Below are 18,851 nucleotides of genomic sequence, written 5' to 3' on the forward strand. Positions count from 1 at the left end.
CCATATCCCCTCTCCACCCCATCTCCCCCTCTGCAGCTGCCCCTTGGTCACCCCTCACTCTGCAGGGGGGGGGTCTCAGCCTCCTCGTCCTCTGGCCAGGAGGTCGGCCCTCATCCCAGTGGGTTCAGCCAAATTTTCACTTAACACTCCATAGTCCTTTCAGCGCACTTAATTCTTGGGTGTTGTTATTCCCAGTGAAATCACTTGTAGTTCCCTAAACTCTTCTGTTCTCAGAATAATGCTCGTCGGACAGTAGCGGAGCAGATCCTTTCATTCTGAGTCACTTCCAGAGGTCCAGTGGCGCATGAGGTCTCGGCAAATTAATTCTGTGGAGTCACTGGCTTTAGGGTCTCAGTGTTACATCTCGTCTGAGGGACACAGCGCAAGGGGACTCTGCGGCAGAGCTGGGGTTTGAACCAGGAGCCCCCGTGTGTCAGCCCCTGGACCTATGCACCTGTCCCTTTCCAGGGGGGAACCGGAAAAACACCAGCTGGTTCTCATGCAGATCAGCCAGAATTGTTTTCCAGGATTGCGCAAATTCCAGGTTCCAGACCCTGTCTCCCAGTGGCTACGGGAATGTCAGCCTCTCCCCGGAGCCTCAAAGACAGGTCCTGCAGAGAAGGCAAGAGTAATGCCGTAACGATGGAGAGATTTGGCGTGATGTCTATCTGCAGGTGTGTGTGCTGTCTATGAAGCACGTCTGGATTGGTTGTGTGTTCTAGCTGCATGCAATACATTCCTCTCCCCTCTTTCTCTCTGCCCTCTATCCTCTATTGCTGGATGTGTGTGTGAGCACGCACTGGGGAGGTTTTCACTGGTGTTTCCATGGTAACGGCGCTTTCATGTGTGTTTTCTGAATGGCGCTGGTTCAGGAGAGGGTCTCCCGGTGTTATTAAACTGAGAGACAGGCTGGTGGGCCGCAGTGGGCAGGCGGGGGCGGCAGAAGCAGTCTGGATTGTCTGGAACAGAATGTTCTCTCTGCAGAAATCCACCCGCCAGCCCCCCCACCCCCAGTCCAGCTCGTTGGTACACATACAGACACACTCCAGTCTACTAGTGCAAGTGTCCTTCTGAACATGCACATGTACACAGACAGACAGACCGTGCATTCTCTACCTGTCAGAAACATAAGGAGGGTTGCAAGCAAGGGCAGACCTAACTAGACCTTCACTGGTCTCCAGTGTGTGTGGTGTCACTGCTCTCCAGTCTCCAGTGTGTGTAGTGTCACTGCTCTCCAGTCTCCAGTGTGTGTAGTGTCACTGCTCTCCAGTGTGTGTAGTGTTGCTGGTCTCCAGTGTGTGTAGTGTCACTGCTCTCCAGTCTCCAGTGTGTGTAGTGTCACTACTCTCCAGTGTGTGTTGTGTTGCTGGTTTCCAGTGTGTGTGGTCTCACTGCTCTCCAGTGTGTGTAGTGTTGCTGGTCTCTAGTGTGTGTAGTGTCACTGCTCTCCAATCTCCAGTGTGTGTTGTGTCACTGCTCTCCAGTCTCCAGTTTGTGTAGTGTCACTGCTCTCCAGTGTGTGTTGTGTTGCGGGTCTCCAGTGTGTAGTGTTGCTGCTCTCCAGTCTCCAGTGTGTGTAGTGTCACTGGTCTGCAGTCTCCAGTGTGTGTAGTGTCACTGCTCTCCAGTGTGTGTAGTGTCACTGGTCTGCAGTCTCCAGTGTGTGTAGTGTCACTGCTCTCCAGTGTGTGTAGAGTCACTGGTCTGCAGTCTCCAGTGTGTGTAGTGTCACTGCTCTGCAGTGAAGTTGCAGTTTTGATCTGGAGATTCTCCCTCCCTTGTTTTCCACTTTCTGAGGGAGGCTGGTCTAGGGATTCACATCACCTTGAATGCCAGCCCTGCTCACAGCTTTACCATACCTCTCTCTGCTTTACCAGGATTTCACTCTGCTTTCCTGCACTTTACTCTAAAAAGGCCCCACAGCAGATCTTTGCAAGCGGAGAACGAAATTGCAGTCCACTCCTCCCTTTCCCAGTTCCCAGAGTTCCCTCGCTTCAGCCTCTTCTGTGTTTTGGTCAGGTGTCTGCTGGGGCAGACCAGGGCTCCTGACTGAGCCGGGCTGTCAGTGTCACTGCTGGCCCCTTCCCAGCCTGGCTGTCTGTCGTCTTTATCCCACTGACGCAACACAGGGTCTGGGTTCAGAGGGAGGCGGTGCAGCCCACACAGAGTGCCACACATGCGCGCGGAAGTACCGTCCTCCTTCTAGCAATGTGCTCAGAAAATTAACTTGCGGAGTGTGTTTGCCTTTTAACTACCCATTTTCTTCTCTCAGAGGAAAGAGGGATTCTGGAATGCTGTTTTTCCCAGCCGGCCCCGGAGCTTTCCAGCAGACTGGCTGCCAGATTAGGGAGGAAGCGGTTCTGGGAGGCCACAGTGCCTGCTGGTTTAATGGGCGAGGGAAGACACGCTGTTAAAAGGTCACGCAATCCCCAGGGTAGAGATGGCAGCCCTGACGTGACTAGTCTAAGAGGTCTGCTTTTATATCCACCACACCTCTCAGCAGCATTAAAATCCCGAAAAGGCCATGGAAACAAGCAAGAACAAAAGGTCAAAAAGAGACAGACACGTTCCTATTCTAGATCAGGGCTGCCCAGTCCCAGTCTTCCAGCATGGTAGGCTTTGTGGTTTTCTTTTCACTAGAGCTCTTAACAGTCTGAATTAATCATTGACTTAACTGGACCAGGTTAACACCTTGTCCCTGCTCTTCTGGAGCTGGAAGTTGGAAGAGACCTGTCGGCTCTCCGGGACTGGAGTGCGGGCACCCCTGGTCTGGTTACCCATCTTTGAAGGGGTACCCCTGGTCTGCTTGCAAGTCCTAATGGGGTGCACCTGGTCTTGGTTGCCAATCTTTGATGGGGCACCCCTAGTCTGGCTAGCAGTTTCTGATGGGGTACCCCTGGTCTGCTTGCAAGTCTTTAATGGGGTGCTCCTGGTCTTGGTTGTCAATCTTTGATGGGGCACCCCTAGTCTGGCTAGCAGCTTCTGATGGGGTACCCCTGGTCTGCTTGCAAGTCTTTAATGGGGTGCCCCTGGTCTTGGTTGTCAATCTTTGATGGGCCACCCCTAGTCTGGCTAGCAGTTTCTGATGGGGTACCCCTGGTCTGCTTGCAAGTCTTTAATGGGGTGCCCCTGGTCTTGGTTGTCAATCTTTGATGGGGCACCCCTAGTCTGGCTAGCAGTTTCTGATGGGGTACCCCTGGTCTGCTTGCAAGTCTTTAATGGGGTGCCCCTGGTCTTGGTTGTCAATCTTTGATGGGGCACCCCTAGTCTGGCTAGCAGTTTCTGATGGGGTACCCCTGGTCTGCTTGCAAGTCTTTAATGGGGCGCCCCTGGTCTGCTTGCAAGTCTTTCAAAAATCAAACAGGAGAACTAGACGCTGAAGAAGATGAGGAAGATGAGGAGGGACCCAGGTGTTTTCCTGCACCAGCCCGAGGTGACCAAGGCTGAGCTAAGTGAGGGGATCACACCCCTGAGCAGGCTTTCCAGAGCCCTGAGAACTGAGTGCTGCAGAGAGCCAGGGATTTCTCCAAGACTGGGATGAGACCTTTGGATCAGCTAGCTGCTAGCAGCCGAGGGGTCCAGGTGCTCTGAGTGGCCTCCTCTTGTTTGTCACCGTTGTTCCTGTGTTTGTGGAAACACGAGGGGATCCCCCTCACCTGCGGCTGTGGAGCGGGGTGAAAGGGAGTATCAGAGGCCCGCGCGCGAGGGAGAGAGTGTGTGTGCGTGCACGTTCAGCCTCGCAGCTCTCTGAAGTGAGGCCCCTGGAGGTTTTGATGTTCGGTGCTGGCAATGACTCACCTTGGCTCCCGGGCACATTGCCAGTCCTCACCACACCCCTCCTCCCGACAGCACTGTTCTCCTTCTCCTCAGCTACACTGGCCTCCCCTGGGCTAGAGCCCTTTCATTAAAACCAGCACCTTCATGGGAGAAGGGTGGGGCTACTTACAATACTCTAAATGTATAGCTGCAGCTGCATCCATCTCTAAAGATGTATTACAGCAGAAATGCAGTATCAGACTAATCCTTCCTGGCACTTTTCTTTCAAAGGTATCTCATTTCTCTTTACATGTAGGAGGGGACCCATTTCCACCACTTCTGACACACAGTGATCATTCTGCACCAGCTGGGAGGCACACAGCAGCCATTCTGCACCAACAGCCCCATTGAACAGAAGATCGGGTGGACAAGAGCTTCACCAGCTGAACTTTAGGGAGGCCGGTTTGTTCAAGTCCAAAATGGACTATAATTTGGTCTTACAAAGAGCACCATGGGATAGCAAAGACCGTGGTTTAATGTTCCATCCACTGGTCTGGAAATGCTGGTCAGGGGAAAGAGTGCCACCTACTGGTCCATCAACACCACTGGCAGTAGCAACCTGGTTTTCCTCAGAGGTCTCCCATCGTATTCCTGACCTGGTCCAGCCCTGCCGAGCTGAAATCTGAAGGGATCTGACTACAACCCTGCAGTCCCACATAAGGGGTTGCATTGCCCTTAACCTTGACCTCTGCATGACCCCAAACCCCTGCACTATGAAGCTGCAGATCATTTAACACTTTAGCTGTAACATGTTGTCCTTCTGAACATTTCTGCCTCAACGACTGTCGGTAGTTTAAGCAGCATTCCTTCACTGACATTTAACGGCTATAAATACACCCCCATTGATGGAACATGTAATAACTGTGTCAGAACTATTTTATGTATTTTCTCCCAGAGCCACCCAGACAGTCAGACTGGCAGAGTTCATCCAGGGCGAGCAGTGTCTCTCTCTTTCTCCGTCATCCAGCGTGTGTGTGCGTGGATTGTGTGTGGCGAGGCTGAGACCGCCCAAGTCGAGGCGGAGGAAGCTAAGCTGCGTCTCTCTCGCGCGCGGTGGATCGTTATTAGAAGAGATAATTACAGGCTGCCTGGCTGCGCTGGCAGCGCAAGCTGATTCAGACTCCGTGCAACAGTTGATACCTTTTAGAAAAGACAAGAACCAACCCCCCCCCCCCCCCCCCCCAAACAATCACTAAAAAAAATTACAATGTCTGCGCGTCTCTCCTGTCTGCAGCAGAACACCTTGGAGCAATGCAGTTTCTTGGCAACGTCTCTGTGGGGTCATGACCTCTGCTCTCGTGTTTGCCAGTAGGCTGCTGTCTATATAACTTTACTCAGTCTCGTTGATCCAAGTCTATCCTGGATTTGTGGTTTACATTTGCAGAAATGTGATACTGAGCTAGTCTGGACAGGTTCCCTTTACTGCTCCTTCACTACTCCATCAGTGCTCTACTACTGCTCCGTCACTGGTCTATCACTACTTCAGTGGTGCTCCAGCACTGCTCCTTCAGTACTCCATCACTGCTACAGTACTGCTCCTTCACTACTCTATCACTGCTCCGGCACTGCTCCAGCACTGCTCCTAACACTGCCCCCTAGTGGCACTTTCCTGTGCGCGCCTGGCTGGCGATGACTGCAGCATCTCCTCCGTCCAGATCGCTGTGGAGGAGACAGCGAACCGCCCGCGAGCCTTGTGCGTGCTGGGCTTGTAGCGGGTTAGAGCAGCTTGTCCTTCGGGCAGCAGAAACAAAGAGAAACGACAACAAGAACCCGGCCGACGCGCGCAGACGTTCCCTGCTCCCAGAGCCGCACATCATGGTTCACAGGGCACACGGGCCTCTTGGGAGACCGGGCTGGACCTGAGTGAACCTTTCCCACGTGAGGGTTGTGATTTTACTTTTGCTCTGGTCTCCTCTGGGTTTAATAGTCACTGCGCGTGACTCTACTGAGCCGTGGGCTCTGTACTAAACTCAGCTGAAGGCGTGTTGCAATCTTAGGGGGCCAACGCTGGCAGTGGTGTACAAGCCCAGTCTGCGACGCTGGTTTCGCCTCAGGAAGGCCCTGGCTGAGGTTATCTCATGCACGGGGGACATCTCTCACACTCTCCTATCCAGAGTGAGTCAGCTAAGCCACTCAAGGAACGCGCAAGTCATCGCCTACAGTGAGCGAGTGGATAGGAAATGCGGGGTTGGTGTATGAATACCTGCTCACAGCAGATGTCAGAAATGGCCCCCCTGCTGTCCCAGGCACACCTGGTATAGATACAACATGGGTAGCAACTCCGTTTTCATGATTTTGGAACAGGAGGCCGACTCACTGAACAGGCAGTAAGGTGCACAGCCCAAGTCACTAGTGCTTCTGGGCTCAGGTTCTACAGGTGTGACAGCACAGCTGATATCGCAGATCCTGTGAAAGTTCACTACTGTCATTTTCTGCTGTATTGGTGCATGCCTCCCTGTGAGCAGTTACTCTCCTGTGCTGTGGTTTTCCCTGATTCGAAGCATGTTGTGCCGCAGCTCTCTAGGGAATTAGCACGCTTGTACCAGGATCTCGCTAACGGGCTCCAGTCTTTCCCTGGTGCGATCGCCGTACGCTCGGAAAAAGGAGGAATCGGGTTTTGAGAGACAAAGGCAGTGCGCAGAGCACGCAGCTTGGTTTGAGTGCCTCTCACTGCTAGCGTGCGGCTTTGAAGTGGGGCTCGAGCAGGCCTCGTCTGGGCAACATGCAGAAAAGAGTCCTCTGTTTTCCATCTCTTTCCCTCTCCCCCCCCTCTCCCCTCCTCTCCTGTTCAGACGGAGCATTCTGCTTGTCCGCTGGGACACATGCTAAGAGACTCCTACACATCGGCACCTACGCCAGCCGACCCCTCCTCTCTCCATCCCTCCACCCCCACAGTCACTATGTCAACAAGCCCAGAATAACAATGTGCTCTTCTTTTAGTTCTTAAAGACACAGGCGCCCTCCACGCCGGGGATGTATTCATGTGGCTTTTAAAGGCTGCGATGCTGGAAACCCGGTGACCGAGTCGAGAGCAGAGGGAATTCTGGGACGTGGGAGTGTGTGATAATGATGTAAAACTCAGGTGGGGGAGGGGATGGTGGTACATTAGCAAGGAGGAAGTATGGATGTATTTCTTTTTACTGCATGGGTGGTAAATGTATCAGACATCAGCAGCCTGAAAGTTCCCAACTGGCCTTATTTGTTGACTCGTCAACTTCAACTAAACGGAGACTGACGTTTCCACTGTGGGTAGGTTCTGGGCAAACTGCCCATCAGATTCACCTACTGTGGACTTTTTTTTTCTCTCTTTCTTTTTCAGGGGCAGCTCCTCTGAGATCAGTGCCAGGCACGGCTGAGATTTCTCACTCCATCCAGCCAGGCTCAGCAGTCCTTCCCGTTTTCCTTGGCTCTTCTGCCCTCATGGAACTTTTCCACTTTTTCTCTGAACCGCAGGTGGGTTACTTCCCTGGGATCAGGGCTGGGGGAGCTCCATACACCTGCTGCCCCACAATATACCGAGACCCATGTGCCAGAGGCACTGGGCAGCAGCTGCTGAACAGCTGCCCGTGCAGGGCTTCTGCAGGTGCCGCCCAACTGTACCCATTTCATGTCCTCGTTGACCCCCCGATGCCAACACTTGTGACACTGGAGTTCTGTTCATGGTGCTGAAGCTTTTCATCTAAGAGTGTTTAAGGTGAGTGGATTGAATCCTGGGCTCTGTTCCCCAGGCTCCCTTGCAGGAGAGCCTTTTGAAAATGCTGGAAGAAGTCATAACACGACAGGGTTTGCATGCTAAGCGTTCGTCAGTCTCTGATCCCTAACGCAGACGTTAAATTCTCAAGCTGCGTGTCACGTTTTTTTCCTTTGATATCCCCGTTGTCTGACCCTGCCTTTGCTGTTTTGCTTAAAACAATAAACCGATTATAGGACTCCGCTGGGCTGGGGCGGTTGCGTGGCTCTGTCGGCTCACAGGGGGATAATTACTTGAGCTACAGAGGGTGATTCAGGATTTTAAGGCGTATTCAGAGCTGACACAGCCTCTGCTATGGAGCCGATGAATCGCAGACAACATCTTGCAACAGTAAGCATGCTTCCAGTAAACGCTGTAATTCAGTGCTGTCAGGAACGCACTGTAGGAGTTTAAAATGCAAGCAATACGGTGTATTTTAAGAAGCGCCGCTATGAGGGGTAACCTCAGTGCAGCGGGGAGGTGGAGAGTGTGGCTGCACTGCCCTCTGCTGTTTCTCTTCAGACGCACTCTTGCAAGTCCTGAACACTGCACACACTCACATACTCCAGATTGATGTAATGCAGAATCAGATTTTCCCAGCTCTGGGCTACTACTCCAGCCTTCTCCCCAGTGTCTACCATGGAGGCTCAGGTAAGAGGCCGACATATCCAAAGGAGCAGGGAGACCAATTCTGGAATTTGGGACTTTGCGCAATCCTGGAAAACAGACCGATTCTGGCTGATCTGCATGAGAACCAGCTGGTGTTTTTTTCCGGTTTCCCCCTGGAAAGGGACAGGTGCATAGGTCCAGGGGCTGACACACGGGGGCTCCTGGTTCAAACCCCAGCTCTGCCGCAGAGTCCCCTTGCGCTGTGTCCCTCAGACGAGATGTAACACTGAGACCCTAAAGCCAGTGACTCCACAGAATTAATTTGCCGAGACCTCATGCGCCACTGGACCTCTGGAAGTGACTCAGAATGAAAGGATCTGCTCCGCTACTGTCCGACGAGCATTATTCTGAGAACAGAAGAGTTTAGGGAACTACAAGTGAATTAGATTCTGGTAACAATTTCCTTAACTGCACATTCTTCTCTCTTGACAGAGCTGCACTGGAGACCGTCAATCTTTTATAAAATACAGCCCAAGCACCCAAGCCAGCTGTTCTTATGCAGTCTTACCTATAACAGTGCGTTCTCAAGCAAAGGCATCGAGGACACTGGGGGGTCTGCTGAGCCAAAAATAAACGCAGACTTGCAGGGGGCAAAAACTCCATTCATGTATGCAACTCTTTGTATTAATGGAGAGACTGAAAGGCTGGCTTACATCGCCGGTTAACTGCATTACTGCTGCATGACATTTGTGCAAGGGAAGATCAGCCTCCTGCGGGGAAATGTGTTGAAAGTGAGATTAATGAACCTGGACAGACTCTCTCTCTCTCTGCCTCTGGGAGCCCTGGGCTGGCTCTGCACGCGCGCTCTCTGTACGGCCCCCCGAAATAGACGCCTGGTTTCACAGCCGCGCATCGGCTTGGAGAGACGCGGCCGGGCTATAAATAACCGGCTCGGCCTTTCAGCGCTCCGTCCTCCTTTTCCACGCCTACGCAGGCTCTCTGTGGCTTCCTGCTCGCTGGCGCGATTTTCCAGTCCGCCGCCGCCGCCGCGCGCTGGCTGCCCCGCGTGGCTCCGCAGGTGGTGGGGCAGGGGTCAGAGGTCACCGTCCTGCTGGTTTCCTGGAATATCCCTTCCCCGGTGTTTTTTTTTTCCCATCCTGACTTGGAGAGTTTGGAACTGTTCTACTGAGTCAGAGCGAGGGCAGAGGGTAAACCGGTTGGGGGGGGGGGGGGGTTGGATGATTCCTGCTCAGAATAAACCCTTTCTGGAAGCTCCAGGCATAGGACACATGTTCCGCTTAGTAACAGTCGAGCAGTTGAGCAGCCTCCAGGATGGTGAAGCCAGCTCCTGCATCACCCTGCAGCTCCCAGCCGGCAGCCCCACTGGAGCCCAGCAGGTGTGAGCCTGGCCAGTACCTGGATGGGAGACTCCTGGGAAAGCTGAGGCTGCTGCTGGAAGAGGAGTTAGTGGGGCCTGCAGGGAGTACTCACCCTGTGGTCCATGTGGGTCCTGATGCCCCAGTATAGTGACGGGGACACTGTACTGTAAACAAAAAAAAGTTGCCATCCTTTGGATGAGATGTAAAACTGAGGTCCTGACTTTTTTTGGTCATTTGGCATCCTCGCCAAATGTCCCCCTGGCTTTCACCCGTCATGGCCTCCTAATAACCCCCATCTCTGAACTGGCTTCATCACTCTGCTCTCCTCCCCACTGAGAGCTGGTGTGTGGGGAGCGGACTGGCGCATCACCCAGGTGGGGCTGCACACTGGTGGGGGTGGAGGGGATGGACAGATATTTTAAAACAATGACACAACACAAATTGTTACAAATGGGGGGGGTTACGAAACTGGGGAAAATCAGTATTTGACCGAGCGGTTTAGTCAATTAGTGAAATAATTGTTCATAACCCCCGACTACTAAGTGATTTCTAACCCTATACCTGCGCAGCTGGTGTAACCAGAGGCACATGAATTCTTTATTCTCTGGCACAGCTTTGTTGAGAGGAGGAATAATCCAGGCAGACTTCGTTAAAACATATATATAAAACAAATATATAAAGTGAGGTCGTTTGGGATTAAAGTGGCTATACTGTATACATTCCAGGAATTATTAAAACTATTGCCCTCTATTCATCCATTTTTCAACACTATTAGAGTAACTGGACAGGACAGTGTTCTCTCTCCTTATCAGTTCAGTTTACACAGGTTTTCTGCTCTGGGGAATATGTACACACGCCACGCAAGAGGCAGACAGGAGGCAGTTTCAGTAAACATGTGCCTCACGGAGATTATGGACGTGGAATGCTTTAAATTTCCGTCAGGGGGCAGTATAGTTCCACTGTTGGCGCTGGAGGTGGCGAGAGAAAGACGATTAGTGTTGGAAGGGAATATAGCCCCCCTTCCCGCCCGTTGCTTGCTGGGATAGGCTCCGCCTCTAGAAAATGGACGGATAGGAACGTATCCTGAAGATCAATGATCACGGGTTTCAGTACAAAAAAAACAAAACAAAGAGATTTTCAACTATAAGCTTCAGAGCAGGCCCCTCTTTTCCAAAACAAAACCCCCTTGCGTTGTCATCAAACCTCTATGTGGTCAAACCAGTTGTTACCTTGTAGGCTAATTTAGCACCTAGAAATTCCTGTAAGTAAATGCAGTATTCAAAATTGGTGGCCCCCAAGCAGGCGTGAAAAATGCCTGTAATAAAGATGGTTATATCGGCGTTAACATGTCTTTTATGCGTCTGTTAAGCACTAAGCCCTCCTGAACACCCACAGAGGCGAGGAGAGGGAGACAGACGCTCGTCTGAATGTCTCAGGGGTGATTCCAAACGTGTGCAAAGGGGAATTTCTCCGGGAATCACAGCGCCGGGGCGGGAGGGTGAGGGGCCGATGCTCTTCACCTTTACTTTAATTCAAATTCACACTCTCCCCCCGGCGGGTGGGCCTTTGTCTTCCCTCCAGGAGAGCGGAGGCTGCAGACCGCCTGGGAGGGCAGAGGGGGGGCAGGGGGTGGGGGGCCCCTTTGTCCCCGGTGATCAGCAATCAAGCCGGGGGCGATCAAAGCCGCCCCCCCCCCCCCGGTGTCATCAGGAAGGACCCGGGAGCTCGGCGGCGGCCTGCAGGGCATGCGCACTTGATCACAAAGCCAGGCGAAAGGCCGGGCGCCCAGGCCTGAGAACGGCTTCTGCCCTGGGGCCGTGCGCATCACGAACAGCCAGGGAACGAGTCCAGGCTTAATCCAAGCTGAGAAGGAAAGGGAAGCTGACACCCGCAGAAGGCTCCCCAGCGCAGCTGTTGGTTCCCTTTTCTTTTCAGCCTGGAATAAACCTTTACTTGTGCCCCTGCAGCCTGCGCACGCTGGTGCAGCTCCCTGCTTGAACTTCATAAGCGGCTCATTGGGCAATGCCTCAGAAACGCGCTTTTGACTTTCCACCACGTGCTGATTGCTCTGTTTGTTTAGTATCTGTACTGTAGGGCAGAGCTGTGGCACTGCGGCTAAGGATCTGTGGCTGGAGGGTTGCCGGTTCAAATCCCGCAGCCGGCAGAGGAATCCTACTCCGTTGGGGCCCCTGAGCAAGGCCCTTCACCCCAGCTGCTCCAGGGGTGCTGTATAAATGGCTGACCCTGCGCTCTGACCCCCAGCTTCTCTCCCTGTCTGTGTGTCTCATGGAGAGCAAGCTGGGGTCTGCGAAAAGACAAGTTCCTAATGCAAGAAACTGTATAGGGCCAATAAAGTACTAAAGTGATCTTACGTGGTGCCGCTGTTCATTATCGGCTGGTGTGCAGTGTGCTGTCCTGCACTGTGCGGTGATGCCTGCGGGCCTGTGCACTTCCCGAGAGAACAGCGTGAGTAAGAAGCGCATTGTTTCTCTGTCCGAGCCTGCGCTAGGCCAGCTCGTGCGATCAGCTCGCAGACACTGAAGAGATTCAACTGAACTCTGGTCACGCCAGGGATCAGCCTTCTGTTTCTGGCTTGTGGCGCGATTCCCAGCGGGCTCTTTCGGAGGCATCATCCACCCTGCCATTTTCCAACACAGGGTTGAGTTGGGGGAGAGCTGGAGCCTGTCCTAGCAAGCAACGGGCACAAGGCAGGGCACACCCTGGACAGGACGCCAGTCCGTCACGGGACGCCAACACAGACACACAGCCCCTCACGCCAGGGCCAGTTTACCCAGAAGCCAATTTAGTCACCAGCCTGTCTTTGGACTGTGGGAGGAAACCCACATGAAAATGGGGGGAACATGCAAACTCCACGCAGACAGCACCCCTATCTAGAATTAAACCCAGGGCCCCCAGTGCTGCAATGCTAACCACCGCGCCACCCTTGCGTTGCACACTTTTAATGTCATTTCCCTTCGCCCCGGATCACAGCACACTTCCCAGATTCTCCAGAGGCCCGGCTCCAGGAGTCAAGCAGATTATCTAGGACCCTGGACAAGCCGTCGGGTTGTTTCACTGATTAATAACCTTAGTAACAGCCAGCACTGGAGACCGACCAAAGGATCTCATCTGATTTCTGATCGTATGTGCTGGCCAGGCAATACAAATGTAAAATATGAAAATAAAAATAGCTGGATTGGTTGGACATTGATGTGGAACCACAAACGGACAATGGGCACGTTATTTCACGAGAGTTTACAGGACAACACATCGGTTAATACTATGGCAAACTCCTGGTCGTCATCCTTCGCCATAACAAACTTCAATATCGTGTCACGTCGCGGTTTCAAAAACAAACAATCTCGGTGTTCTTTAAGTTCGGACGTATTTTGGAAAAAAAAAAGACCTACATTTGAATGTATTCGGAGTCGGAAATTTCGAAACGACACAAAGCATGAATTGCAGATTTCGAAAATACACCGATACTTAACTTTAAATATTTGACGCATAAAGTTGGGGCAGTTGCCCACGTTGCGGTGATTCCCAGATGTGTGCAAAAATCTGAGATTAAATAAAGCGGCTTTTCTACATTCACGGGGTTTCGAAAACAAAACTGCGGGCACTCTGTTGTGTGAAGTATCCGAGAGCAAAGGCTTTGCCAGGAATTAAAGGGTTTGGAGTCAAGGATTTATTGTGTTTCGTCAAAACGCTTTTATTTTCTTGAAGAAATTTTGTACTGTATTTGCAATCAGGTTAAGCAGGTTTTGAAAAGAAGAAAAGGCTGTCGGACCACGTTGCGTGTGTAGGCCCGAGCAGAGAGGGGGATGGGATCTTCAGTTTCAGGAAAGTCGAACAGTTGGCAGGCAGAGCGCATGTTTAGGAGCCGCGATAAAAGAGTGTCACTCAATCTCAAACGATGAATATTCACACCGTTACTGGGGTGACGGCACAAGACACCGCCCCTTCCTCATTATTCATAAGCGAAATCCCCACCCACCGGTCGCTCTTTGACCAGGAATTGCGAATAGCCGGGCAGTTGCCACGGCAACACGCGGTAGACACACCCTTCTGATTAATTATTGATAGGTAGGCGTGTCGCCCTCCTGTCATATAAAGGAGCCATTTGGCGCCTCTGGAGTCAAACTAGCGCGAAGAAGCTTCTGGTCCTGTCCTTTTGGTGCCGCGTAGACCAACAAAAGGTAATTACACTTAGAGTTTGTAGACGTTGGTTTCCCCCCGTGTGGAGGAAAATCTTATAAGGTGTGGGGAGGGGGCTGTAGTCGTAAACATTTTGGGGATTTATAGTGAATATCTGTTTTAATGGCTTTGGGTTTTAATCGGTGCTTAGGCCCAGTTTAGATTTTAGGTTAAAAAAAACAGTTAGCGTTACTTCTTTAACTGTTAAAAGGCGCAGTCATTCCCAGTTGGTGGCGAGGGGGTGGGGGGGAGAAAGACTACGTGTCTCCGATTAAAATGGCCGCCAGCGGGTGGGAATGAGCGAGGGTTTTTGTTCGACGTTTGATCTCCCGGCGGTTCAAACCGGTTGTGATCCGTCTTCTTAAACGACGGAAAAGGCCTCGTCGTCGTCGTCGTCCCTAGCCGTTTATGATGCGCACTTCCCGGGAGGCCTTTGTTCTGATTGTGGGTCTGTGCGTGAATTTTAAAACGCTCCCGTTGCCGTCTCGGTCTCCGTGGTGTGTGTGTGTATATATATATATTTTTAAAATGTTCTGCGAGTGTCCTAACCGGGTGCGCGAGCGGGTGTTGGCGTTTTAAAGATGGCGGCGGAGCGCGCGGTGGGGAAAATGGCGCCCTAAGATGGCGCTGCCGCCGGGGACACGTTGACGCGTAGCACCGCTTGGCTCTCCTCTAGTCGTGTTATATCCCCCCCTGGCCTGGGTTTGAGCACACTTAGACTAGTTTTTTTTAATCTAGTGAAGGTTTTAGTACTTTTTTTAAAAAAAGTTAGCTCCGGGCTTGGGAGCGAGTGTCTACAGCGCTGCAAGGCTCGGTGACGCAGTTAACCTATCTCTCTGTCCTCCACCCTCAGAATATTCAAAATGTCTGATGAGGGCAAGCTTTTCGTCGGAGGTCTGAGCTTTGACACCAACGAGCAGTCGTTGGAAGATGTCTTCTCCAAGTACGGGACCGTGTCAGAAGGTGAGTTCTCCCTTTCATACTAAAGCGTACGGTGGGGGGGGGGGAAGTCTTTCCACTGCTTCTATGTGGCTCCTTGATTTTGCGGTGATGCTCTAGGCATGGATTGCGACCTCAAATTCTCAGCCTGGCGTGCGGAGTCCACCCTGCAGCCTCTGTCTTGAGAGCTGTGTTGCTGACTCGTGCTTCCTTCTCTACAGTGGTGGTGATCAAAGACCGGGAAACACAGAGGTCCAGAGGCTTTGGCTTCGTGACGTTTGAGAACCCAGATGACGCCAAAGACGCAATGATGGCCATGAATGGCAAGGTGAGAGGCACTAGCAATCTTGAAATAGCCTTTTTTTTTTCCTTAGGCCTACTTAGCATGTATGCAAGTTTAGCTTTTGTGGCAAAGCTAATTGAAACTTCTGCCTTGCAGTCTGTGGATGGGAGGATGATCCGTGTGGATGAAGCTGGCAAGTCCTCGGGGAGGTCCGGCGGCTACAGGGGCGGCTCCTCCGGGGGAAGGGGATTCTTCCGTGGGGGCAGAGGAAGAGGTGGGTGTGGTTACTCGCAAGGTAAGGGCTGGCCGCATGGCAAGAGCGAGTTTGCCTCCTCTTGGTCTGATGTCACGCCCTCCTTCAGTTAGTCGCCCGTGGGTCTCCGTGCTGAACTTGTCCCCCTGCGCAGGGAGCTATGGTGGCGACAGGAGCTACGGGGGTGACCGCAGCTACGGGAGTGGAGACAGGAGTTACAGTGGCGGATACAACAGGAGTAGTGGTGGTGGCAGTGGGGGCTACTCCTCTGGAGGATACTACAACCGGGACAGCAGGTCAGTCTGCACTCTGGAGTCGCAGTTTATAGTCCTCGTTTTTTCTTAATGAATGTGTAAGCGGGTTCACTGAACCTTGTACCACTGCTTGGTGTGATACTAATTTGATTATTTCTTCCAGGGGGCAGGGAGGCTATGGTGAGCGCTCTGGAGGCTCCTACAGGGATGGCTACGACAGCTATGGTATGTATGGATTGTAAAGGGAGGGAAGGGGGGGTCACCTTTTAATACAAGCTCATTAAAATCGACATCAGTTGACCTCAGTCCATTTTTAGCTTTTTTTTTTGCTCTCTTCAGTCAGACTGATTTCTGAGCTGTGCAAATGCACGATTCTGATCATTCTAACTAGTAATGGGTGCATATTGAGAAAAGGATTTCCCTGAGCTATGGTAGTTCTGTGCTGTTCACTTTGACTTTTCCAAGTAAAACCCAAACTTAGCTGCAGTTCCTAAAGTGCTTTCCCAACTTTAGGGGTTTAAAAATGGGTAGTTGTATGAGAAATGTTCTGTGCCTCGGATGCTTCAGTGCCTTTACATCTGTGCCTACTTCTTGTCCTCAGCTACACACGAGTAAAAAACCGCCCTGATTCAAGATCATCACTTCGCTGGCTGTATTTATAAAGATGCGCTCTTCGAAGAACCTTTTTTTATATTTTGTTCTAGTACTTTCTGTAATCTGATTTTGACCTTGTTCTGTCACTCTGACAACATCATTACAAGCTTAAGTAGTTACTGATGTTGTTGGACGATGTGCTGTTCTGAAATGTGAGGAAGTTTGTATGATTTTTTTTTTAATTAAGCGCTTTTGATTTCTATAAAACTGTCAAAGCTGTGATTTAAGGCCATTAGGTTCAGTAATGCATTCACTTCAGGTGACGCTAAAGGAATGCATTGAGACCTGTTCAAATTCAATATTTTAACTACTGTATACATTTCATGGCTGTTGTACGTAACAGTTGTGATTTAATTTATCCTGATCAACAGCCTGGTAGCTTCTTAAGTTGATCCTTTATGAATATTAAGAGTATGGAATGCTATACAGGTTGACTTTTAATATTTAGCTTGCCATGCTGTGGTAAAGACCCGAGGCTTTATGTGCCTTGGTTGCACGAAAGTAGATAATGTATTAAAGTTGGACTATTCCCAAGTTGACCACCTTGGTATGGCTAAGGAGCTGGATGCAGTATCCAGAGTAAATTGCTCTGGGTCCTGATCATCATATTAGATACTTAACCTAAAGAGCTAATTATTCCTTTTGAGAGTTTATTTTACTCTAGGTTTTTGTATTTGAATCTGGTGTTTTGGACTTGGTACTCATGATACAATACTCAAATGTTGCAACCAGTATTGTCTCTCCCACTGAGAAATTGTGCTTTGTTCTCTGTACAAAAGAAACTGAAGACGCTTATTTTGTAAACTTTTGGCTTCATGAAGCCTATTAAACGAAATGGTGGAAAATGCTCTGAATTTCTTGTGCCTCCAAAGATCACCACACCTGTATAAAATCATCTGAAGATGTCTGGAATCTGTTCAGAGAGGATAGTAGTGGGTGGGGGGAGGGTGACTATATTTAGGCCAGGGCTCATGGGACATAGCCGAAGGAAGTACAAATGGCTTGGAACTACACTAAAAGGATAACAAGGGGTGGTTCATTCATTAAATAAAACTTCAGGGTTTAGTAAAAACTCTGCTTGTGAAGGTAACTGCAGATGGTGATATCTCTTAAATGTTACATTAAGGAGCCTTTAAATGGTTCTGGTAGTTGTAGCTAGAATTGGTTGTTGTAATGCTTCAATACGTCTCAAGAGCTCACCGCTAATGTTCAGAAAACCCAAGTCCTTGGAGAATGTGCCTACCATCATGTGAATCTTCTGAGATGAAAGCTGCTCTTGACTAGTTCACATGTGGAGATAGGCCTGTAATTTGAGGTAACTCCTTTTGCTCTCCTGTTCGCATCCTTTCAACAGTTTTGTTTTTAAAACCAGACTTGTTCTGCTTCTCAAGATTAAATTCTGCATGATCAGTCCCATGCCCAGTTATGCTCTGATTTGGACTGGTGACATTTTGAAGATTACCTCCATATGTTGGCTTCCTCATCCTCAAGGATCCCAAAGCCTGAGCTGGGATTGTCATGTTATAGTTAAAACACTATGTGGATCTTAATTGATTAAACCAAAATGCTTATGATGATATTCAGAAGCTTTTCTAAGCACTGGAAAATGGACAGTTAATTTGTACCTTGTAGTCTAGCTCTGTATTCAGTCATGAGACCCAGGTTTAGACAACATGCATTGTTGTTAGATGGATTCATACAAGCCTCAAGTTAAACAGGTCGTCATGATTGGAGCTGAGGCTTGCTGTTATCCAAACACCTGGGACTGCACCAAACTGGTTTTAGAGACTGGTGCCATATGTTGTCTCTTGTGAAGGAAATAAGAATTTGACCCAATTAGCAATGCATGATTACAGGACACTTGGTACAATTTGAAAAATTGTCCATTGATATTCTTTTCTTTCTCTCGTGATCTAGGTTGAGCACTCGGCAATTGGATGGGAATTGATATGAAGGCTGTTTGCTACAAGGTGGCATGCTGTAAAAGAAACATCCGTATCTCTCATGTAAGTGTCACATGAGTCAAGGAATGTGGATTGTACAGTTTGGGTAATTGGAGTAAAATAGCAACTTAAATGGAAGAAACTTAGTCCCAAGTTTTAAGGTGAATATTTAGTTGGGGTTTCTTGCTTGGTGAGGTATCCGCAGCACCATATTCTGTGATAACAGGGCAACAAAACATCCAGTGACATGTTGCGGCCTTAATACATTGTGAGCAACCAAGCTTGTGAATTCATCTGTTAATCCGATATAAATAATTGCTCTGGACTTGGAGGCGGTTCTGCCAAAAATTACTAATTGCAAACTACATGCGGATCATGTTGGACAATTTCTGCAGTTAAATATCTGCTGCACAACCTGTACTCGTTTGCTAGTACATATTTATTACAGTGACGGGTGAGCACGAAGGGCAGCTTCGATTCTCGTTCTCACCTGTGGCCAGAGCAGGTGTTTGCGACAACATGGTAACTTGTAGTACTTTCACAAAGTTCATGATTTTGTTTAAATCAGGAATAAAATTTTGCTACACTATCAATACATGTTTCTTAATGAGATTTAATAACCAGTCTGAGAAATTGGGACTGCAGTTTCCCTTTAAGTGTGCCAGGAAAGATGCCACCTTTGTGAATTTTATTAATGTTTTTAAATGTATTTTGATAGGCAGCTGATCCCCAATGAGATAATGTTGGTAATGTTGAGGTTCCATGTTTGCAGGATGCTGTGTTCCCGAGAGCTG

The 18,851-nt window shown here is 50.1% G+C and overlaps 1 protein-coding gene across 2 annotated transcripts; it reads left to right on the forward strand.

Annotated features, from left to right (window-relative positions):
* The first annotated feature begins 13,652 nt into the window (after positions 1-13,652).
* Positions 13,653-16,959, forward strand: LOC148813791 (cold-inducible RNA-binding protein B-like). 2 transcript variants are annotated; one of them, XM_088907796.1, is made up of 7 exons: positions 13,653-13,733; positions 14,585-14,694; positions 14,892-14,998; positions 15,110-15,227; positions 15,361-15,502; positions 15,624-15,685; positions 16,062-16,959. In XM_088907796.1, the coding sequence occupies exons 2-7, from the start codon at positions 14,595-14,597 to the stop codon at positions 16,073-16,075; spliced, it is 543 nt and encodes a 180-aa protein (XP_088763922.1). In that variant the 5' UTR covers positions 13,653-13,733; positions 14,585-14,594; the 3' UTR covers positions 16,076-16,959. The 2 variants fall into 2 exon arrangements, with proteins under 2 accessions (XP_088763922.1, XP_088763921.1); XM_088907795.1 differs by lacking the exon at positions 16,062-16,959 and having other exon boundaries at positions 15,624-15,745.
* Positions 16,960-18,851: the final 1,892 nt, after the last annotated feature.

This window comes from Atractosteus spatula, chromosome 28, assembly GCF_055471065.1.
Source record: "Atractosteus spatula isolate fAtrSpa1 chromosome 28, fAtrSpa1.hap1, whole genome shotgun sequence".
Taxonomy (NCBI): Eukaryota; Metazoa; Chordata; class Actinopteri; order Semionotiformes; family Lepisosteidae; genus Atractosteus; species Atractosteus spatula.

Coding starts and splice junctions, on each gene's coding strand:
- LOC148813791 (XM_088907795.1), top strand. CDS start 14,595: ATGTCTGATGAGGGCAAGCTTTTCGTCGGAGGTCTGAGCTTTGACACC. Junction 14,999..15,109: donor TGATGGCCATGAATGGCAAG/GTGAGAGGCACT, acceptor TCTGCCTTGCAG/TCTGTGGATGGGAGGATGAT. Junction 15,503..15,623: donor TACTACAACCGGGACAGCAG/GTCAGTCTGCAC, acceptor TATTTCTTCCAG/GGGGCAGGGAGGCTATGGTG.